Source organism: Lissotriton vulgaris, chromosome 2_1 (assembly GCF_964263255.1).
Source record: "Lissotriton vulgaris chromosome 2_1, aLisVul1.2, whole genome shotgun sequence".
NCBI lineage: Eukaryota > Metazoa > Chordata > Amphibia > Caudata > Salamandridae > Lissotriton > Lissotriton vulgaris.
In genome coordinates, this window is record NC_141687.1 from 419799522 (window position 1) to 419820231 (window position 20710).

At 44.7% G+C, this 20710-nt stretch overlaps 1 protein-coding gene across 2 annotated transcripts in view; it reads right to left on the reverse strand.

Moving 5' to 3' along the window:
- The window catches only part of NDUFS1 (NADH:ubiquinone oxidoreductase core subunit S1), a 657173-nt gene that overhangs the window by 405291 nt on the left and 231172 nt on the right, over positions 1–20710 (reverse strand). For both annotated transcript variants that reach the window (XM_086955308.1, XM_086955309.1), the window contains exons 8-9: positions 9138–9323; positions 8670–8804 (exon numbers count right to left, since the gene is read on the reverse strand). In XM_086955308.1, coding sequence (XP_086811434.1) covers positions 8670–8804; positions 9138–9323 — 321 coding nt within the window. The remainder of the gene's footprint in view (positions 1–8669; positions 8805–9137; positions 9324–20710) is intronic.

Below are 20710 nucleotides of genomic sequence, written 5' to 3' on the forward strand. Positions count from 1 at the left end.
GTTATCGACCGCCATTTTAGAGATGAGAAGCATTTTATTTTTTATTTCCCTAACCCTTTTCCGCGTGAACACTACCCACCCCCCCCACTCCTGAGGAACCCCTGATTAACCAACCAAAACAGATCCGGTTTGTGCTACCCTGATACTTTATCCAGGCTCAGGCGAGGCGTTAAAGTTTAGAATATTGGAGGACTAAGTATATCTAAATTCAGTCAAGCCATTAGTAAGAACACTCCAATTTGATTAGATATCATTAAGTGGTATCTCTATAGGGTTTTATAGAGGTAGAAATTGTAAACTCGTGCTCTATGTGATTTGTTATTGCAAAATAATTTTTTTTTTTCAATAAAAGATTACGTGATATTAAAGTGATTATTTTTTATTCCTTTTTTTTTTAAATGTTTTTTTTTTCACTGTCTTCTTTTCTGAGTTAAGCTATTATATTTGTCTTCTATTTGAAAAGTTCATACCGAGCTACTATTTTTTTGTATATTCATTCATAGATAAGCTCTATAAACTGCTATGTGAGGAAAACCCTCAAACTTCTCGCCCTGAGATTAAGCTAGCGTCAATTTTTAGAGGTGCCAAAACTTAACAATAATTCATCTGCTGCTTGGACTGTGCGGACGTTAAACATTTTGTTATTCAGCATAATCTTCAGTGCTGCGGGAAAGCTCAACTGGACAGATGCTCCCAAGTTTCAGTTTCAGAATGCCTCCATCCTCCGACCCAGCTCCCACTGTCTATCAAGGGTCGCACTCGACAAGTCAGAGCGCACTTAAAAGGAAAAGCCTTCGCCTGTCAAAGATTTTTGTTTTAGGGCCAGATTTAGGATGTGATCCTTAAGTTGAAACGTGTGGAAGTTTACTAGAATCTTGCGGGGCTTTACACGCTGCGGATTACGCCTGAAGGGGTCCCGTTGAATGTCTAGGTTGAGCTCCTCCTCTGTATGTTTTAAATGTAAAGATTTTATTAGGAGTTGGATAATGTATGCCTTAATGCTGGAACCTTCGTTTGCTTCAGGTACATTCAGGATGCGAATATTACATCGCCTCGCATTGTTTTCCAAGACCTCTATTCTTTCAGCCAATAAAGTATCCTCTCTTTTAAGCTTCACTATTTCCTCCTTAGCATTGTCTAGTTCTATGGACATTACTGCTGTTGTTTCTTCCAAGGCTTCCGTCCTTGAAAAAAGCCCGTCAGTTTTGCTGTCCATTGATTCACAGTAAGACCTAATTTCTCTCTGGATTTTAGATGACTCCCCAAATCCTCGTTTAATGTCAGCTGTCAAGTTGGAAAACATAGTTAGAACTGAAGAGAGATCAAAAGGTGAGGTAGAAACGGTGGCTTCCAGTGGCAACTGTGCTTCAGAGCTAAGAAATGGAGGGGTCTGAGTTAATTGTAGTATAGTGCTCTGAGTATTCTGGTCTGGAATTGAAAGGACCTAGAGTATTTGAGGTTGATTATCTGACTCTAATGCCTGACTTGCGTTTGCTACCGGATTGATACCACTATTAGGGAGATCAGGGTCTACCAGTCCTGTGCTGCTAGATGGGGCGGCAATACTCTTTTCAGGATTTAAAGAAGTGTCCGCGTTATCACCGCCATTAATGTCATTGATGTCTACAAGGTTTTCTAGAATAGTTGCTGGCTGTGTGTTTTCCATCTTTAGAGAGACAGCGGCCATATTACCAACTAGTGTTGGGCTAAAGATTGTCTCTGAAGATGCTATAGTAGAGATATGTCTACTCTGTGCAAGGAACATGGCGGCAGCAGGCTAGCTGCCGCGATACCCCGCTCTGGGCTCTCGTGGAGCGTTTTGGCTTTTCACTTTTCGACGAGGGCTACATTCATGCGCTAGCTCAGTTAATTTGATTAGAGTGCGCTGAAATCCTTTTACAGCCTGTGTTTTTCTGAATAAATAATGTTTTGCCGATTGTACTCACTGAAAACATTGGAGCCGATTTTTCGCTCTCCTTTCAGTATCCATGCTTGTGCTTCCTGGGGGCGTGTTTTGCTCTCGCTCGGCGTTCACTCCCCCGTTGCCGGCTCTGCCTGCACTGCGGGCGCAGATCCTCTCCACATCGGCACCTTGGAAGTGGCATCGAGCAGCCCTGGAGCACCGCAGCGGGAGGCAAGCTCGCTCCCTTTACGTTCTCGCTGTGGTTGCTGCCAAGGAGGGACAACAAATGGCGGCGGCGGTGGCGGAGAGCGGGACCACCTACGAGAGCACTTTGGCGCCGGCTCCCGCGCTGCTGGAGGAGACAGAAGGCTTTGTGGTGTCCAACCTGACCACAAACGAGGTGAAGGGGGGCCAAGGGGCGGAGGAGGCGGTGGCTGTTCAACTTCGGGAGTTACATGTGAATAAATTTGTGGGTCAGTCTGAGTGTCCCGCTGTTGCACATGTTGGACTCAAGGAAGATCTAAGTTCGGTGTTAGGGGCCACAAAGCAGGTTATTAGCTCTGTAAAAAACCCATACCCTCTCAGAAGTAGAACCACGACTCAACCTGAGTCAGTTACAAAATCGACCCCAGTAGTACCTAGAAAGGGTCGTAGAGGGAGGAAAATAGCTAAAGCTAAAGCAGGGAATGTACATTACAACCGAGGGGGGACAAATTCAGACAAATCTAACTTGTTTTCCGCCTCAGTTCTGGAGTCTACACAGGCCACTGGGCAGGAGGACTGTGACAACACAGTTGTAGATCCTAAATTAGTAACTCCAATTAGTGCAGTATCCACTTGGTCTAGTGGTAATACTGGTGGCACTAAAAATATGCCTGCTTAGTCCTCTTCTTACCTCTTGGCAGAAGCTAAGCCTAAACGATCCAAGAGATCCAAGGCAATAAAATCGGTCTTGGATTCAGGTTCAAAGATAACACCGTCTCTGCGTTCTTACTTTAAGGCAGTACCCCAGGTCCTGAGCCTTGCACAGAGTAGACTCTCTGCACTTCATTCTTGTAAAGTCCATGTGAGATTAATACAGAGTACCCGTTTCTGACCCTACTGCACAGCCTCAGCAGAGAGCACAGTGCAAAAGGGCACCTACATAGACCATGTTCGTTCAAACTATCACAACCATATCATGTATAAACAACCACAGTCCGCATATTACATTTAAAAAGCAGCAAAATCTCAGAGAAGCTAAAAAGTGACCAAGACCAACCATCGCATCTAGCAACACAAATCTAATGTATGTTTTATTGCACCTGAACAGAACATGGCATTATATTTAACAAATAAAATAAATTGAAAGACTTAATCCCGGTGTCCAGTTGTGAACAGTCTGTGTGATCTCGGGCAGACTCCCTTATGTCTCGCGGTTCTGGAGCATTTAGAAAGCAGTTGAGTGGCATTATCAAGCGCTCTTAAACTATTGCCTCCCAGTTCAAAGACTGCGTGACCCCCACCCTCTGAGGAGCCTGAGATCCAGCCAAAATTGCCATGGCAGAGAGGTGCTAATCCCATTATCCATTTAGGCACTTGACGCCTGAACTGTTGGAGGGAGGATACATACTCTCATGGGGGGCAATGAGGGACAGATAAATATTTGCAAGGGCGGTGCCCTCAGCCAACCCCCAACGGGGCCATTCAGTCTCCATCGACAGAGACATGCCATTCACCTGTTGCTTTCTAGGACAAAGCTGCGCATCTAGTCTTCGCCAGGATGTAAGCGATTTATAAATTATACAATGTAGAAATGACAGGGGTAATATGATGCCTCAAACAAGGGACTATCTGTAGAAAACTGAGTCAGGTGCCACCCAAGCAAGGGGCGGGAAGGGGTGTGAAGCAGCACTCTGAGCCTGGGACGTGCGGGTTGTACCCAATGACACGCAGGACAGCGCCAAGAAGCCGAACAATTGTCAGGCTTTTCGCTTCACAGAGACTACTGAGAACAGCAGCGACATTAGTATATGTCCTGGTCTCGAAGCCTTGGCTGGTACCATGCCACCGCCCCTTGGTAAAGAGTGAGGGCCGGAGCCTAAAAACCAGCAATGAGGGCGGTGCTGCGGAACCATGACTGTCCTTATGTGCGGACCATCAGCCCGAGGATGGCTGGCACCACATGGCACGATGCCAGGGCAGCACAGTGCTCGCTAATGGTATAGCTGCATTTTTAAGAGCACCCAGTGGCAAACACAGGAGCTGCACCAGACAGACATGCTGACACAGCGAGCGACTGACAAGAAAAAACACAAACTGACCCCCCGAGGCAGGCATACACAATACGACACACAGCAACAGACAAACATACAGAGGATGCTGAGGAGCAGTACACACTGACAACATTAGACAGATACAGAGTAGCACAAGAGGGTCAACGTCAGTGAGATAGAGACTGATGTGCACACAAACAGACAGGCCAACAACACTGCACAGAGACAGAACAACATACAAGAGACATTGGCGAACAACACAGCGAAGAAACGAACTGACAAACTAAGACAGACTGGTGATAAAGGAGAGGCAATCTATGACGAGCTACAAAGGGTGACAACAGGGACAGACAGACCAGTCACAGACTAGCAAAACAGCGGAGAGACGGACTGACACACGCTCGCAGCCGCTTGTATATCTTTGCATCATGCTTTCACTTTCAGTGAAAGCGCCATGCAAAAATAAACATGCAGCTGAATTAACCTGATGCTGCTGATTCTAAACAGTGGCCAGCATGTGAGAATACTTGGGGCGGAGGGGGAGAGGCAAATTGTATTTCCCCGGACTGTTCCTGCTCCCAGGTTAAAAATGAGAGCGAAAATAGGCCCGGCCACCAACAAAACAAGCATTGATCTTTTATCTTTATGAGGCCTGGTATTTCTAATTAGAAACACATGGCCCCATAAAGATAAGGAAGTGCTTTGCAACAGCCGCAAAGCAGACGAGCCAGTCCGGATAGGCCGGACGTGGACGAAAAGGCGAAAGGGTGCCTCCAAAAAACCCTAATTTCCAATGGCAGGCCACCGTTTAGCATAAACAGTGACGCCAGCCAATAAAAATGAGGGGCGGGGCTTCAAGTCCCCTTCTCAAATCTACTCTCCTACAAAATCTCTCGCCCAGCGAGCAGCGCTTTGTGCTGCAACGCCAGGCGAGACCTAAAAAGTGCTATGGCGCTGCAACTTTCAGCCATGCTGCATAGCAGCTATTATGTTATACAATATGGCTAAAAGACAAAGCAACAGCTCTCTCTCATAGGCAAGACATATTGGCAGTGCCAATGCTGTTCCATTTGCCAAAGAACTTCAGTTGAAAACCTAGAATGCTGAATTCCACTTTCTGCGTATTCAATAGGTGAAGCTACCTGTTACACAACTGATCTCCTGGATTCTTCTCCGGGACAGGATTGTTCCCCGAACCCATCAGTTCCTGTTATCTTGCAGTAATATGGCTTCCGTTTTAGCTTTCAGTGGTATCAATGTCAGTTTCAGGGTGGTGCTACAGACTTCTCACCATTTAGGGTGAGGATATCTTTCATCAGACTGGTGTAGTATATACTGTGCTTTAAATTAAAATTTAAAGCACACATGAAACAATTATCTAGGTGACACAAGAGGGAAGTCTAGCTTGCATTAGCTATCAAGCCCCTAGCCGAATACTTGCAGGACACTACAGCCAGAGGGGACCTTGAATCGGAGGTCGGCAGTTCTTAATATTGCCATATGTGGATGTCATCTTGATAAATATACGAAACATTAACAGCATCCTCTTATCTGTAACTGCAGAAATACTAGGTTACGGTGTCACACAGGCCTATCAACTGTGATAAGTCAGAAATGCTTTCACTCACCCATAATACGGTCAAGCCTCAAGTTACCTTTTCACTGCAATCATTATGGATTGCGTGCGTTATTTGTTAATTTTGCTCCACAAGAATACTGAAACAATAATCAATAATAACTAAAACCAGAGGGTCTCTAAAATACAGGGTATGATCAACCATGGAATAATCTCTATAGTCTCTAGTGGGGAAAGTGGCCCTCTTTAAAGTAGTCCGATTAGCTAGATTGCTTTATTGATCCAAGAATATATCAACCCCATTAGGAAGGTCTTTTCAGAAATTGCATACAATTACATCACAAGTGATATATGAAGACAGCCGAGAATAAGCTGGAAAACTACGATGTTGTCCTACAACAGAGGTTGCTTGTCAGTTCCAGAGCAGTACTTTTGGGTAGCCAAGCCCATTTTGCATATTTCTGGTACCATGGAGTGCGCCAGCAGTACAAAGAGTTGATATTAACTTGTCCATTAAACTCCTACTGGCAGGCCCCACAACCAGGCCAACCGTGGGGATTAATAGAGCAGCCTGTACTCCCTGGGCCTGGAATGGCTAAGCTGCAAGGGAGGGGACAGCCGCAATATTCTCGCAGGGCTTTCCATTGCTACACAACTTCTTCCTGCAGAGGACGACTGACCGGAACGCATGTACACAGCTCACATGATTGAATTAACTTGGATGGAGACAATCATTTTTTATATATTTACCTCACTTAAAAAAAACTGGGCAGTACTTCTACATTAGATTAATTGCACAGTTAAAGGCTCTAGCACACAACTGTCCACATTTTCCCTTTGGAACCCCTGACACGTTATCAGTCCTACACTACCTAGCATATCACACACATCACCATACCGACCTGTAGATCAATGAAAGTTGCACTTGCAACGCTACACATACAGATATGGACCTCAACATGATCCTCGAAGACGAGCCGTGGATGTATTGCTACCTGTACACTAGTGAGATCTCACTGAACAGAAAGCACTGATTAATATACTTTAAATATCTGGATGGAGTATGGGGTATTTTATACTCCGATGAAATTGAAATAATTCTGGTTAGAGGCAAGCACTGAATGCCTCTGTTGCCACATGGCAGAAACAGATTTCTTACACGTAGGCTGGGCTTGCCCTGGAGAACCATCCTCGCGATTTGCATTACTGAGATACATAAAGGAACTGCCAGCTTCTATCAACAACACAGCCGTGATCTCAACGTCAGAGAAAAGGAGAGTGGCCTTCTGCTGTGGATGAGCCCCCACCCCACCACAAAAGCAAGGCTGTGAGATCGAGTTTACTGTAATGACATGTCACACACACACACACACACACACAAGTCTGTCTCTCACACCATGAGCTCGGGTCATACGGGACAGCTTCAAGCATACTGCTCTGCAATGGGGAAAAATGATTAAAGAAGAGGGCGCAGTATACTAGCTACAAGTCCTGGTGTGCAACTGAGGAATACTAGAGAGGTAATAACTGGGACGAAGCGCCGGCCTCTGCGACGTGTCCTGGGGAATGATACTTGTTGCTGGTCTGTTTTGTGATGCACTGCGCAGCGCTGGGCTTCCCTGATAAACTACTGGTGCAATCAGGAGATTTTGGGAGTATCAAGAATAATTTTGCAAACATGTGAAAATATGGAGAGCAAGCGTATGTAAAAAGTACTGTACTATGACATAGTTCTATACTAAACTAACTGTTGAAATGTATCAATCTACTGAAATTGTCACTGCCGATGTAAGTTTTATTGAAAACTGAAAATAAAATTGTTCAAAAGAAGCACAGCCATGAAGCAAATGAAGGAAACGGAGTGCTGGTTTAGCAATTCAATTAGAGCTCCGAGAAGATCATTTCATCCTGGGAGCAGATGTGCACGAGGAAACACACTCCACTCTGGGTACTTGAATGGCATATTATTTTCACTTGCAACTAAGAATAATCAAGCTTGTCTGAAAAACGTTTTAAAATGTAAGCACTACTCGAATTCCAGTCATTCATTCATAAGGCCTTAGAACCCTAAATGTTATGCAACATATAAGATCTACCAGTAAAATTATAAATAGCTTGATCTTATTTTCAGTTACTAACCCTATCTGAAGATTACACACTGTAGTCAAGAAAGATCCATCTTAACAAGTTGTTCTCTACTGTTGATTGACCTGCTTAAACACAAGACCTCCAGGAAAAGTGCTGAAAGTGGAACCTTTTTTGGTCACTAAAACACCCATGGTTCAAATAAATGACCATCTGAAAACCGAAGTCGCCTACCCTACTGCAGACTGGGTAGGTATGAGGTTATAGGGGACAATATGTAAGTTTTCTCAAATCTCCTTTGAAAAAGCTGCAGACTCTGCAAAATAAAACGGCAAGGTTGCTGCTCAAAATTCCTAGGTCTCAGTCAGCCTCTCTCGCTGTGGGGAACCTCTATTGGCTTCCAGTGCACCAAAAGACTACGTTGAAAACGCTTTGCATTGCGTATAAGGCATTACTGGGACAAGGCCTCTTCCTTCTTTATAGAAAAATTCAGATGGTACATCCCTAATAGAACGCTTAGGTCCTTCTCTGCCAGGAACCTGATTGTACCATATTACAAGCTCTGCTCTTGGGGAGGTAGCAGCTTCATGCGCCGTACAACTAATGATTGGAATCGCCTTCCCTTAGAGATAAAATCTGCTCCTTCTCTTTGGTGCTTTTGTAAGCTATTAAAAACCTGGCTCTTTACTAAAGCTTAAAATCAATTGCACTTGCCTGGTGGTTCTTATCAGTGCGGAGATGCCGCATATATATAAATTCAATTCAATAGAGTACGTTATAGAAGGATACATTTAATCAGCATGAAGAAAGCTGCAAGAGTAAAACTGTTCTAGCGAAAGTTGGTTCATACCTGGTTTTATCAGAGATCCATTCTTCGTTGATATCTTCATTCATCTTTGGCAGAATTCTCATCACTTCTCCTGTTCTCGTACTAACCACTATGTTACTACCCACAGCATCTAGGACATCAATGGACTCGGTCTTCCTAGTTGAAAGAAACAGCATGTTGACCGTTCTGAACAAGTCTTGATTGATTTCTAAAGATTCCAGAAAGCGTGCAACACTATCATCAAACCAACCATGCTCAGTTTTAAAAACATTTATGAATGGGCATATCACATTAGTTAGGAAGGAAACGAACATAATTGTCATATAGCACGCCAAAAGGTTTGAAACAGCTCAACACTAAATTCTACATTCTTTTAATATTCAGGACTTTATGCTAGACCAATAATAGATATTAAACAACATGGCAATGTTTAAGAAATCTCTGCTTATGTATTTGCAGCCAACAGTTAACATCGAAAGCAGTGCCTACCTTGTTTCCCATGGACGGGCAGTGAACGCGTAAGGCTTGGATGTCAGAGCCCCGACTGGGCAGATATCAATGACGTTGCCAGAAAGCTCAGAGGTGAACATTTTTTCAATGTAAGTGCCAACCACCATCTCATTCCCTCTGCCAGTAGTGCCCAAATCATCAACACCTGCAATTTCACTGGCGAACCTGGAAGATGACAAATCATTCAATTAATATCATATATTAAATGTGTCCTATTCATCAATACAAAGCTTGGTGGCTACTGAAGTTCAATCAAGCCCTGACTTTTTCTTGAACTGAAGAAAGGAAAATGCTACTTTCCCTGTAAGCATCTGTTTTTTTAATGTAGTGCTGTAGATTCACATGCTGTGTATACTCCTGCAATTTTGTGTTGGGCTCGAATGTTGCAAGTTGTTTTTCTTTAACAAGTATTTGAGTCACAAGGTCTTGTTGACGACTACTTTGGATGTAGATGTTGAAGGTCACTGACTCCATTGCTAGACTGTTTATCGCCCAAAGGTGAGGTTAAGTATGAAGTAGTATGTGCAGGAATAAAAGTGACCATGCAAGTTGAAAGAAGAATTCATTAAAAAGAAGAGTTCTGTACCAAACACTGGCTCCCAGGAAGAAGGGTGGACGCATGTGAATCTACAGCACAGCATGCAACAAACAGATGCTTACAAGGGAAGTAACATATTACGTTTGTAACATGTTTGGCTGCAGATATACATGCTGTGTATAGACTGAAATGAAGTACTCCCTTAAGAGGTGGGTAGCTAGTGGATGGTGCAGAGGTCTGAAACAAAGTCTTAAGAACAGCTTGACCAACTCTAGCTTGCGCTCTTGACAAAATGTCTACACAATAATACTTTGTAAAAGTGTGTGGGGTGAACCATGTGGCAGCTTCACAGATGTCTGCAAAGGGTATGTCCCCAAGGAAAGCAAAAGTAGCTCCCTGCTTGCGGGTGGAGTGTGGTCTAGGCCAGGAAGGTAGGGTTCTTTTAGCTTTAGTATAACTGGTCTGGATGCATTTAGCAATCCACCTTGCGATAGCTGATTAGAAACGGTGTGTCCTTTATGAGGATGGGAGAAACCTACAAACAGCTTTGCGTCTTACAAAAGGGGTTGTCATGTCATTTTTAGACATAAGAGCAAGGTTAACGTGCTCTTTCAGCTACCGAGTCAGGTTGTGGGAAAAAGACTGGGATTCAAAGGATTGGTTAAGGTGGAAAGGAGAGACTACCTTAGGCAAAACCTTTGGATTGGTTTTGAGAACTGCTTTTCCTTGTGTAGATGGAAAACAGGTTCCCCGAAGAGTGAGGGCCTGTAATTTGCTGATGCAGCCGAGTGATGTGATTGCTGAGAGAAAACAACCTCCCATGTAAGGAACAGTAGAAGGCACGAATGCTATGGCTCCAAAGGTGGCCCCATTAGTCTGGTGAGGACAATGTTTTTTTATTTTAATATACTTGTCTTTATTAACAAGTTTGCACATAGAAGGTTTACAGCAAAATACATCCCGCAATTTGTCATGCATGTCAACTCCGAGCCATCCATAGGTGAACAAAAGAAATCTTGATTTTCTATATATGCACTTTGACGCTCGGAGAACTTGTAACAGTATTCAGGAGTGTATCCATTTCAGAGTTTTGCTCGCAACCATTGTGTTTCAAGTATAATAAAACAGTAGCAACACTACAGTTTCTTACAGAAGAGGAAAAGAAAAGAAAGGTGTGCGACAAAAACAGAAAAAAGAGTGAGGCGGCAGCAACTGGTTCCGGCACCACTGCTCTGATATCCTTCGGGATCTTGTTCGCGCTATATAAAACTTTATAAATAAATAAATATGTAAAAAGTAGACATTTTTCTAGGGCATGGGCGTCAGGCACTTAAGTGAGAACCTCGTATGGGTTAAAGAATTATTCGGTCCCAGCTTTTCTTGGCCTTTGCCTACGTGCACGTAGGAGGTGAGTGAGGGGCATTACATTATCTAAACTTTGTAAAAAAAAATTTAAAAATGCCAATCGCTGGGGCGTCAGATATGCGCAATGTAAATAATAAAATTGAGTATGTTTAAATTTGGCATTACTGGCTACCTCGTGGATCTGTGCAAATATTCTCGTCCACCCGTCTTCTGTAAGCGGGGCGGGTAATTCAGCTTCCCACCTATCTTTGGTTTGAGAGAGCTCGATAGTACGATCTGCTGTTAGGGATACATATATATATATATATATATATATATATATATATAGATATAGATATAGATATATATATATATACAAAATTAATCCTCGGGTGGAACATGGGTCAAGAATTAAGGTTAATGTGTGGGATTCCACCGGTTCGTCTGGAAACGAGGTCATATCTCCCGGGACGTGTGTGTTATTTTTGCATACTGCAAGAACTGGGCATCTGAGACCTGGTACCAGTCTTTTTCCTCTGGGAACATAAAAAAAGTTCCATTTGCATTGAAGTCTCCGGCGGCAGACAGCCCCCTTGGTACCACTTCGTAATATCCATTATCATTTGGATTTGGTAAATTCCTTGCAACCATTGCAGGGAAGTGAGGACAATGTTAAGGTTCCAGATAGAGGCAGGAAGAAATCAAGGTGGGAATACTCCTTTGAGATCCTCCAGGAAAACTTTAAAACCTTATTTTGAAGAGAGAAGAGTGTTCCCTGTTCTGCATGTAAGCCACAATAGCTGCTAGGTGTAGCCTGATTGAGGTGTAAACCAAACCCGACTTTTGAAGATGCAGGAGGGCAAAAATAAAATCCTGCACTGTGGGGGCGCATTGATTACTGTTAAAGGTTTAATAATGCACAAAATGTTTCCATTTAGCTCAGTAGCATGTGCGTGCAGTGGGCCTACGGACTTTTTTGGGGAGTATGTAAATGCACTCCTGCAACAACCCAAGCTCTATGAGCCAAGATGGCCGACTAGACGTGCCTCGTGCTGCGCCCTTTGTGGAGCCAATAATCCTACTCCATCCTGCACTTCTTGTATGGGCTGAGATCTTAGAAAAATTGGTGCCTGGACCCCAGATTGACTGAGGTACTATAGGGTCTACCAATGAGCGTTTAACCAGCTCAGGAGTGGAGATCTACACTTGGTTTGGGCTGGAGGCACGGCGGCCTTGGTTAGTGTAGCGGTCCTGGGAGATGGCATGAACGGGGAAGAGCGATACACCAGCACCCTTTGCTGTGTAGGTGTCCGGTCTGGGACTGCAGGGGCGTCGTGACAATCCCCTGCTCTGAGACGAGAGACAGTGAGGACTAGCGAGGGAAGCCCCAACCCGATCGTGGTCAGACCACGAAGGCAAGCTCCAAAAATGTCAACCAACGACACTGAAATGGTCTGGAGGATAACGCAACTCCAATTATGATGGGCCCTCGAAACTATAACGATTGACAAACTGGGACAATCCGGCAGGTGGCTTGGGGCTCGAATATTGAAGCCAGACTGTAGCAGATGAGCGAGTGTGGAGCTTTGACTTGCGGCGAGGGACTGACACTACATGTTGGGAAGATTTTATCCATGTGCCAGAAGCTACTACAAAAGAGGGGTTTGACTGTGCATAAGAGTACTGACACTGTACTGACACTGCTGCACCTAGTTATTCCCTCCCTTCTGTGTCTTCCTCCTTCTGTGTCTTCCTCTTCTGGTGCAATTAGCACCTTTGCATTACCAGTAAAGGATATAGGACACTAGGGGCCAGGAAGGATTCCCGCAGCCAGACTTGAACTCAGTTGTATAAGCTCATGCACTTGATCCATCTAGTTTTGCTGCACCCTTAAGCGGACTGCTAACTATATCTCAAGAGTACCAGTCTGACACAGCACTCCCAGATACCAGTGATATACCTTCCACCTGCCTGCTGTCCATATGTTGTTATTTTGGCAGGCGTTCCCTCACTGTCGAACCCCCTAAAGAGTAATTTACTCAGCTACAAAACAAGGTGTGTGACTAGCTGGCTAACCACTTGAATGTTTATTTTATGTGCAGGACTATAAAACACAATTGATTAGTATGTTGTGGGGCCTGGGTTGTCCCATCCATGAAGACCATCCAAGGGGTCTGCGTTATTGTGAACTTTAGGCATCCATTGATTGCGAGGAAAAGTCTGTTCTGATATACCTACACCCTTGCAAAGAATGGTGCTGTATCTATTCTTCCTCTTGGCTTCTTTTACAGGCCCCCCCTATCTTGAGCGACATGCAGGCCTGTCCCAGTGCCCACCAGCTTGTATACTCCCTGACAGTTTTAATATTGGCTGTTCTAACCGATTTACACCAGTAGCAAATCTTGATGTCCAAGATTGACAGCCCATAGGCCCCCAGAATCCGTTTGTATGCATTGGATATAGAGAACAGTTTCTAGGGTACTCCGGTGTGGGTGCGCAATAAGTGGACTATGATGTGACCCCTTGTGCTCCTGCTACCACAACCATCGCAGCAAACGCTCATCTTTTAATGCCCAGTCCTTCTTTGCCTGGTGTAGCTTAGGTGAGGGAGCAGTCAACTGAGGAAATTCGTGCTTTGCTCTGATTAGCTGGAACGTGGCTGGGCTCGAAAGTAAGATCTCCAACCTAGACTGGCTTCATTTTAAAAATAATGATGACCTTGTTGCTTTACAGGAAACCTGGGCATTATCACCTACTGTATGTAATGGTTGCTCCTGCTATTCCAGCCCAGCTATTTCTTCCCCCCATGTTAAAGCCAAAGGGGGCTCTCAACGTATCAATTCTGAACACGGGTAGCCCGCTTATCAGGCTTTGCTTATCTGTGATATTAAAAGGTCTATTTGTTTTTATTTAGTTCATTTTTACAATAACTATTTTTCTAAGTCCTACAAGAGTCTATTTCATGAGCTTTTTGAATTTATTGCAGGCCTAAAGTCCTTAGGAAAGGGTAATCCCTCCAAACTGCATATTTTACTCTGTGGGGAAAGATGGGAGGTCAATCTGTAGACCTGGGCTCCCAAAGCTCTGGAATCGGGACACTGCAGTGTGGGATGCAAGGAGGATGGAATTGAAGGACTTAGTTGCCCGAATGGACCTCGAGGACGTGGTGTACTATTATCAGGGTCACTGCCCAGATAAACCAACATATAGAGGTGGGGGTCATGTATCAACTATTGATTTTATGGTTGCTTCCAAAAGCTGCCTGCAGTGATGCTTATATGGCTAGAAACCCAATGGAGCGATCAGAACTCTCCATTATTGAAGGGGCTTTTCCGTTTGCTAAGGATAAAAGGTCATCAACGTTTGATATCATTAGTTAGCACACTATTGTTAGCTTGAGGGTTGTGTGGCATCTCAAAGATCCTACAACTGCGTTAAATAGACTCCTTATGAAGAACCTCCCGCTTTTTTTAGGCTTTTTAATTGATGGGTCTAGAGATTAACGACTTTCCTACTTCCAGCTACTGTGCAATGCTATTAAGAATTCCTTATTGAAGTCTCTCAAACCTGTGTCTGACCACTCATGCTAGTTCAATAGGAATTGCTCAGCTGCTAATCGACACCCGAGGATGGCATTAGCTGTATTTCCTAGGGCTGTAGTGGCAATTCAGAAGGTTAGAAAGTTGTGTAAACTGACAATTAACCCCTCCCCTGCTGGTGACGGAACCGCTCCGTCATCAGCCGCGGTCACGCTGTGCTGATGACGGAGCGGTTCCGTCACGGCCCGCGCGGCGCTGATGCCTGCGCTGGACGTTCTATTGAGCGGGCGGGGCCGTGACGGAACCGCTCCATCATGAGCACAGCGCGACCTCGGCTGGTGTCGGAGCGGTTCCGTCACCAGCATGCCCCCTTAGCACTGCGGCGGAATAGCCGCCACAGCGAAGGGGTTAAAAAAAGGAAGAGCACACTGTTTATTAAGGGTTGAGAAATGCTTGAACGGACTCCTGTGCATAACAGCAGTAAGATATTCTGGGGAACAGTAAGGAAAATGCTACTTAGCAGTATGCATCTGTTCTTGGCATGTAGAGCTGCAGAGTTGTACACTATGCATTAGATCGCCACCTGGTGTTGGGCGCGGATGATTGCAGGTTGTTGTCTTCTTGGAGTCACGAGATCGGTGACTCCTCCCTTGGACATTACTGCGCATGGGCATCAGCTCCATCCTTAGATTGTTTTTTGCCATGATGGGAAATGGAGTTAGTAGAAGTAAAGAAAAAAGTATGTCCATGCGTGTGCATCTAAGTAAGATGAAAAACTGGAACGGATACAAGTCCAGGGGAGGCGGGAGGGCGTGTACAACTCTGCAGCTCTACATGCCAACAACAGATGCATTCTGGTAAGTAGCATTTTCCGTTCAAGGCATATGAGCTGCAGATTGTACACTATGTATTGATTGTGCAGCAGTGTCTCCCTTAGCGGTGGTCACCTGTATCCGTTGCAGTAGTTTGAGAGTTCTAAGGACAGCTTGGCCTACTGCAGCTTGCTGTTTGGCTTGCACATCAACACAATAGTGTTTCGTGAAGGTGTGTGGTGTAGACCATGTTGCTGCCTTGCATATGTCCACTAGGGGTATGTTTCCTAAGAAAGCCATAGAGGCTCCAAATTTGCGACTGGAGTGCACTCTAGGAGGAACTGTTAATGTACGTTTAGCTTTAATATAGCATATTTATATACACTTTACAATCCACCTTCTGAGACGGGGTTGCCTTTGTGTGGAGGAGAGAAAGTTACAAACAGTTGTTTTGTCTTTCGAAAGGATTTAGTTCTATCTATATAGTATAAAAGAGCTCTTTTAACATCTAATGTGTGTAAAGCTCTTTCTGCTACAGAGTCTGGGTTTTTGAAAAACACAGGCATCTCTACTGATTGATTTAAGTGAAAAGGAGGGATGACCTTAGGAAGAAATTTTGGATTAGATCCAAGAACCACTTTGTTAGGATGTATTTGAAAAAATGGTTGTTGTATAATGAAAGCTTGAATTTCACTTACTCTTCTGAGAGAGGTAATGGCAACAAGGAAAGCCGTTTTCCATGTTAGGAATTGAAGTTCACATTTATGTAGAGGCTCGAAAGGTGGCCCCATGAGTCTTGTAAGGACAACATTCAGGTTGCACACAGGAGAAGGTGGTAATCTGGGTGGGATTATTCTTTTTAATCCTTCCATGAATGCTTTGATTGCAGGTACTCTGAATAGAGACAGATGTTGCCTGTGTTTGTAAATAGGCAGCAACTGCTGCAAGGTGCAGGCGTATGGAAGAGTATGCCAAATTAGACTTTTGTAGATGTAAAAGGAAACAAATGATATCTTGGATGGAAGCATCCAGGGGATCAATGTGATTATTTTTGCAATATATTGCAAATCTTTTCCATTTAGCGGCATAACATGCTCTGGTAGTGGGTTTCCTAGCCTCTTTAATGATGTTCATACAGTCTGGTGGTAGGTTTAGATAACCAAACTCTAAGACCTCAGGAGCCAGATCGCCAAATTCAGTTGGTTTGGGTCTGGGTGTCTGATTTCTCCATGGTTCTGTGTTAACAGGGAGAGTGTGAACTGTATGTTTTGATGTGGAACTAGAGAGAGAGATCTAGTAGTGTGGTGAACTACAGTTGGCGTGCCCATGTGGGAGCTACTAGGATCAACGCGAGAGACTTGTCTGAGCTTGCGCACTACTAATGGAATGAGTGGGAGAGGCGGAAAAGCCTATACAAATCTGCCTGACCCGTTCATCCATATCGCATTGCTTTCGGACAGTGGGTGTGGAAGCCTGGCAGCGAAGGCTGGGCATTTTGCATTTTCGTGTGTGGCAAACATATCTATGTGTGGGTGCCCCCACCTTTGGAAGAATGGCTGCAGAACTTGTGGATGTAGTTCCCATTCGTGAATCTGTTGTGACTGCCAACTTAACAGATCTGCTATCTGATTGTGAACTCCTGGAAGGTGTTTCGCTAACAGATAAATGTTTTGAGGAATGGTCCATCTCCAAATGTTCTGTGCAAGTTGGGACAGTTGCAGAGAGTGTGTCCCCCCCCTGTTTTTGAATATAGTACATGGCTGTCATGTTGTCCGTCAGGATTAGGACAGCTTTGTTTTGTACTTGAAGTTGAAACGTTTTGAGTGCTAGATGGTTGATGTGGAACAGTTTTTGTTGATTGGTCCTTTGGCCCTGAGTTGTAGGATTAAGAGATGGGCTCCCTATCCTGTGAAAGATGTGTCTGTTGTGAGCACTACTTGTGGAACAGGCTCGAGGAACGGCCGCCCCTTTGACAAGTTTTTGGTGTTCCACCACTGCAGAGAGCGATGCGTGCGGCTGTCTACCAACACCAGGTCTGTTAATTGACCTTGAGCTTGGTTCCACTGTTGTACTAGGCATTCTTGTAATGGGCGCATTTGCAATCTTGCGTGTGGTACTATGAAGATGCAAGATGCCATCATGCCTATTAGTCTCATGAACACTCTGGCTTGAAGAGATTGCTGGTGTTGAAAAGTGGTGAGTAAGGCTTGAATGCTTTGTATCCTGGCTGGACTGGGATACGCTAGGGCTGTAGACGTGTTTAGTGTAGCTCCTAGATACTCATGTTCATGCGAAGGCTGCAGGTGCGACTTGGTGTAGTTTATTGTAAACCCTAAGTCGTGCAATGTTTGAATTGTCTGATGTGTGTGTTGGAGACACTGATAGAATGACTTGGCTTTTACGAGCCAGTCGTCCAGATAAGGGAAGACATGTATTTGTTGTCTTCTGAGATGTGCTGCTACCACTGCTAGGCACTTTGTGAATACTCTTGGTGCTGTTGTCACTGCGAATGGGAGGACTTTGAACTGATAGTGTTGTCCTTCCAGTACAAACTTTAGAAACTTTCTGTGTGCAGGATGTAGGGGGATAATGAAAGTAGGCGTCCTTTAGATCTAGTGTTGTAAGGAAGTCGCTTGTTGCAGCAGTGGAAGCACCTGTTGTAGAGTGATCATATGAAAATGATCGGATTGTTTTTAATGGTTGAGGGGCCTGAGGTCGCGAATTGGCCTTAGTGTTCAGTCCTTCTTGGAAATTAGAAAGTACAGCGAGTAAACCCCTGTTCCTTGTTCTTCTAAAGGAACTATTTGAATAGTATATTTTTGGAGAAGTGATAGAACCTCCTGTTGAAGCAGAGTCAGATGGTCTGTAGACATTGGACGCTGCCTGGGAGGTATGGTTGGGGGGTTGCATTAAGTTCTAGGCAGTAGCCATGTTGGATAATCTGTCTTACCCACTTGTCTGTTGTAATGGATTTCCAGACAGGCAGAAACTGTGCTAATCTGTCCGCTACAGGAGTGGAATGCTGTGGGGGGAGCAGAGGGAAGTCACCGTTTTGTGGCCGAAGCGGATCGGTTGATATTGTTACAGCGACCTCTTCCTTAGTTATTATTGCCCCTGTATCCTACTCTAAAGTATCCTTTGTTAGAGGATGTTTGGGATTTGAAAGATGTTGTAGTGTCTGCTCCAGTTTGTGGGAGCCTCCTCTGTAAAAGGAGCGACAAAAGGAGCTTCTAGCTGTTGTGGACTGTAAAGAAACCATAGACTTTGCGGTGTTGGTATCTTTCTTCATTTTTTCCAGTGTAGTGTACTTCTGGGCCAAATAACTGCTTCTGATTAAATGGTTGGTTTAAAATGGTGGTTTGCACTTCTTGTTTAAACTCTGAAATGCGTAACCACACGTCTCCTGAGTAGAACACTAGTATTTACAGTTCTAGATGCTGTGTCTGCGACATCTAGAACGCATTTTATTGAGGCATTGGATATTAACTTGCCTTCCTGTATAAGGTCATGTGCCTAATCTTTGTACTGATCTGGTAGGTGCTCAAGTAGTTTTTCTAATTGGTCATAATGAGCCCTATCGTGACGAGAGAGGAGGGCTTGTTTATTTGCTGTACGCCAAATGTTTGAAGCTTGTGCAGCTATTCTTTTACGTGACGCGTCAATTACTTTTGATTCTTTGTCAGGTGGGGGTGCTTCTCCAGAAGTTTGAGAGTTTGCCCTCTTTCTAGCATTGGCCACAACTAATGAGTCTAGTGGCAGATGCCCTTTATTGTAGACTGGATTTGTGGGTGCTGGGCTATATTTTTTCTCGATTCTAAGGCTTAATATTCTAGTGCGTACAGGGTCTTTAAATACCTCTGGAGCGTGTTTTATAACCCCCTTGATCATGGGAAGAATTTGAGCAGACCGCTGACACTGCTCAAAGGTATCTAGAAGAAAATCCTACTTTATGTCATCGGAATGCATAGGGACTCCATGATTAACTGCAGCTCTGTTTAACAGATGACCAAATCTAATGGTATCCTCTGGAGGGGAAGGTGTTGATGGGTATGACTGCGGATTCAGGAATGTCAGGCACATTTTGTGGGTTTGTAAAGTCCCATATAGGCACATTTTTGGGGTTTGAAAAGTCCCATACACCCTCATCTACATGGTATGCCTCAGGTTCTTGCAGGTCTCCCTCTCCACTCAAATTGTATTCATCATCATTCTGCTGTGGGGAATGTGATAATGGAGAATGTACAGGAGAGATTTGAGGTGATATGTGAGGAGGAACAGGAGAAGGAGAGGAAGGTATAGGAGAGGAAGGGCGCATAGAAGATGCTACACAGTCCTTTTTGGCAGGAACCACAGGTGTGGGTGGTGCATCTGCTGGTCTCTTTTTGTGAGGTGTAGCACCTACATGACCTGTTCTTGGGTCTATGTAGATCTTCTTTTGTCGAGGAACTGGTCTAAAATGTTCTTCCTTCTCTACAACCTTCTTGGGCATCGATTTTTTCGGTTCCAGAGGTGGTGGACGTGTGTCTTTAGCCTTGGGATGTGTTATAACGTCCTGTGGCATAGTTTTCGGTGCCAAAAGTGTTGTTTTTGGCTTTGTAGGCATGTTCGAGGATTTGGGCACCTCGGAATCAGGCTTTGAGTTCTTCGGCGTCCAAGATGTAGAAGTGGATGGCTTTGGAGCCAGCGCTTCTTTCGGTTTCTGTACTGGCACTTCTATGTTTTGGTGCTGGTACTGTTTTAGGCTTCGGTGCCGAAGGGTCTTTTGGCTTCGGTGCCAAAGGGTCTCTTGGCTTCGGTGTCGAAGGGTCTTTTGGCTTTGGCGCGGAGGCATCTTTATTTTTCGGTGCAGATGGAAGAGGCTTGCTCGGTGTTGAGGCACTAGAAGGCTTAGTTAATTTCTTCGGAGCCTGGCTGGGAAGCGGGGCTTTCGAAGCAGGTATTCAGTCCCGACTGGGCCCCTTGGGCGGAGTGCTGACTTTTGCCTTCAGTTTGGGCAAAATATGTGGTGCAGGGGCAGTAGTACTCCCGCGCTGACCAGATGGAATGGAGTCATCTGAGTCGTCTGCCTCTAATACGATCTGGAGATCAGGTGAGTCTTCTTCGGGAACGAGGGTAACCTCTTCGTCGGAGAGGTCTTCCTGTGTTGGAGCTGATCTCCTCATTTCTTGTCGACGGGCCCTCTGGTCCCGGATGGTCTTCGATCGGAAGGATGCACAAGCTCTGCAGGTCGACTCATCGTGTTCCGGCGATAGACAGAGGTTGCAGACCTCGTGGTGGTCGCTATGTGGGAACTTTGCTCAGCATACTGGGCATCTCTTG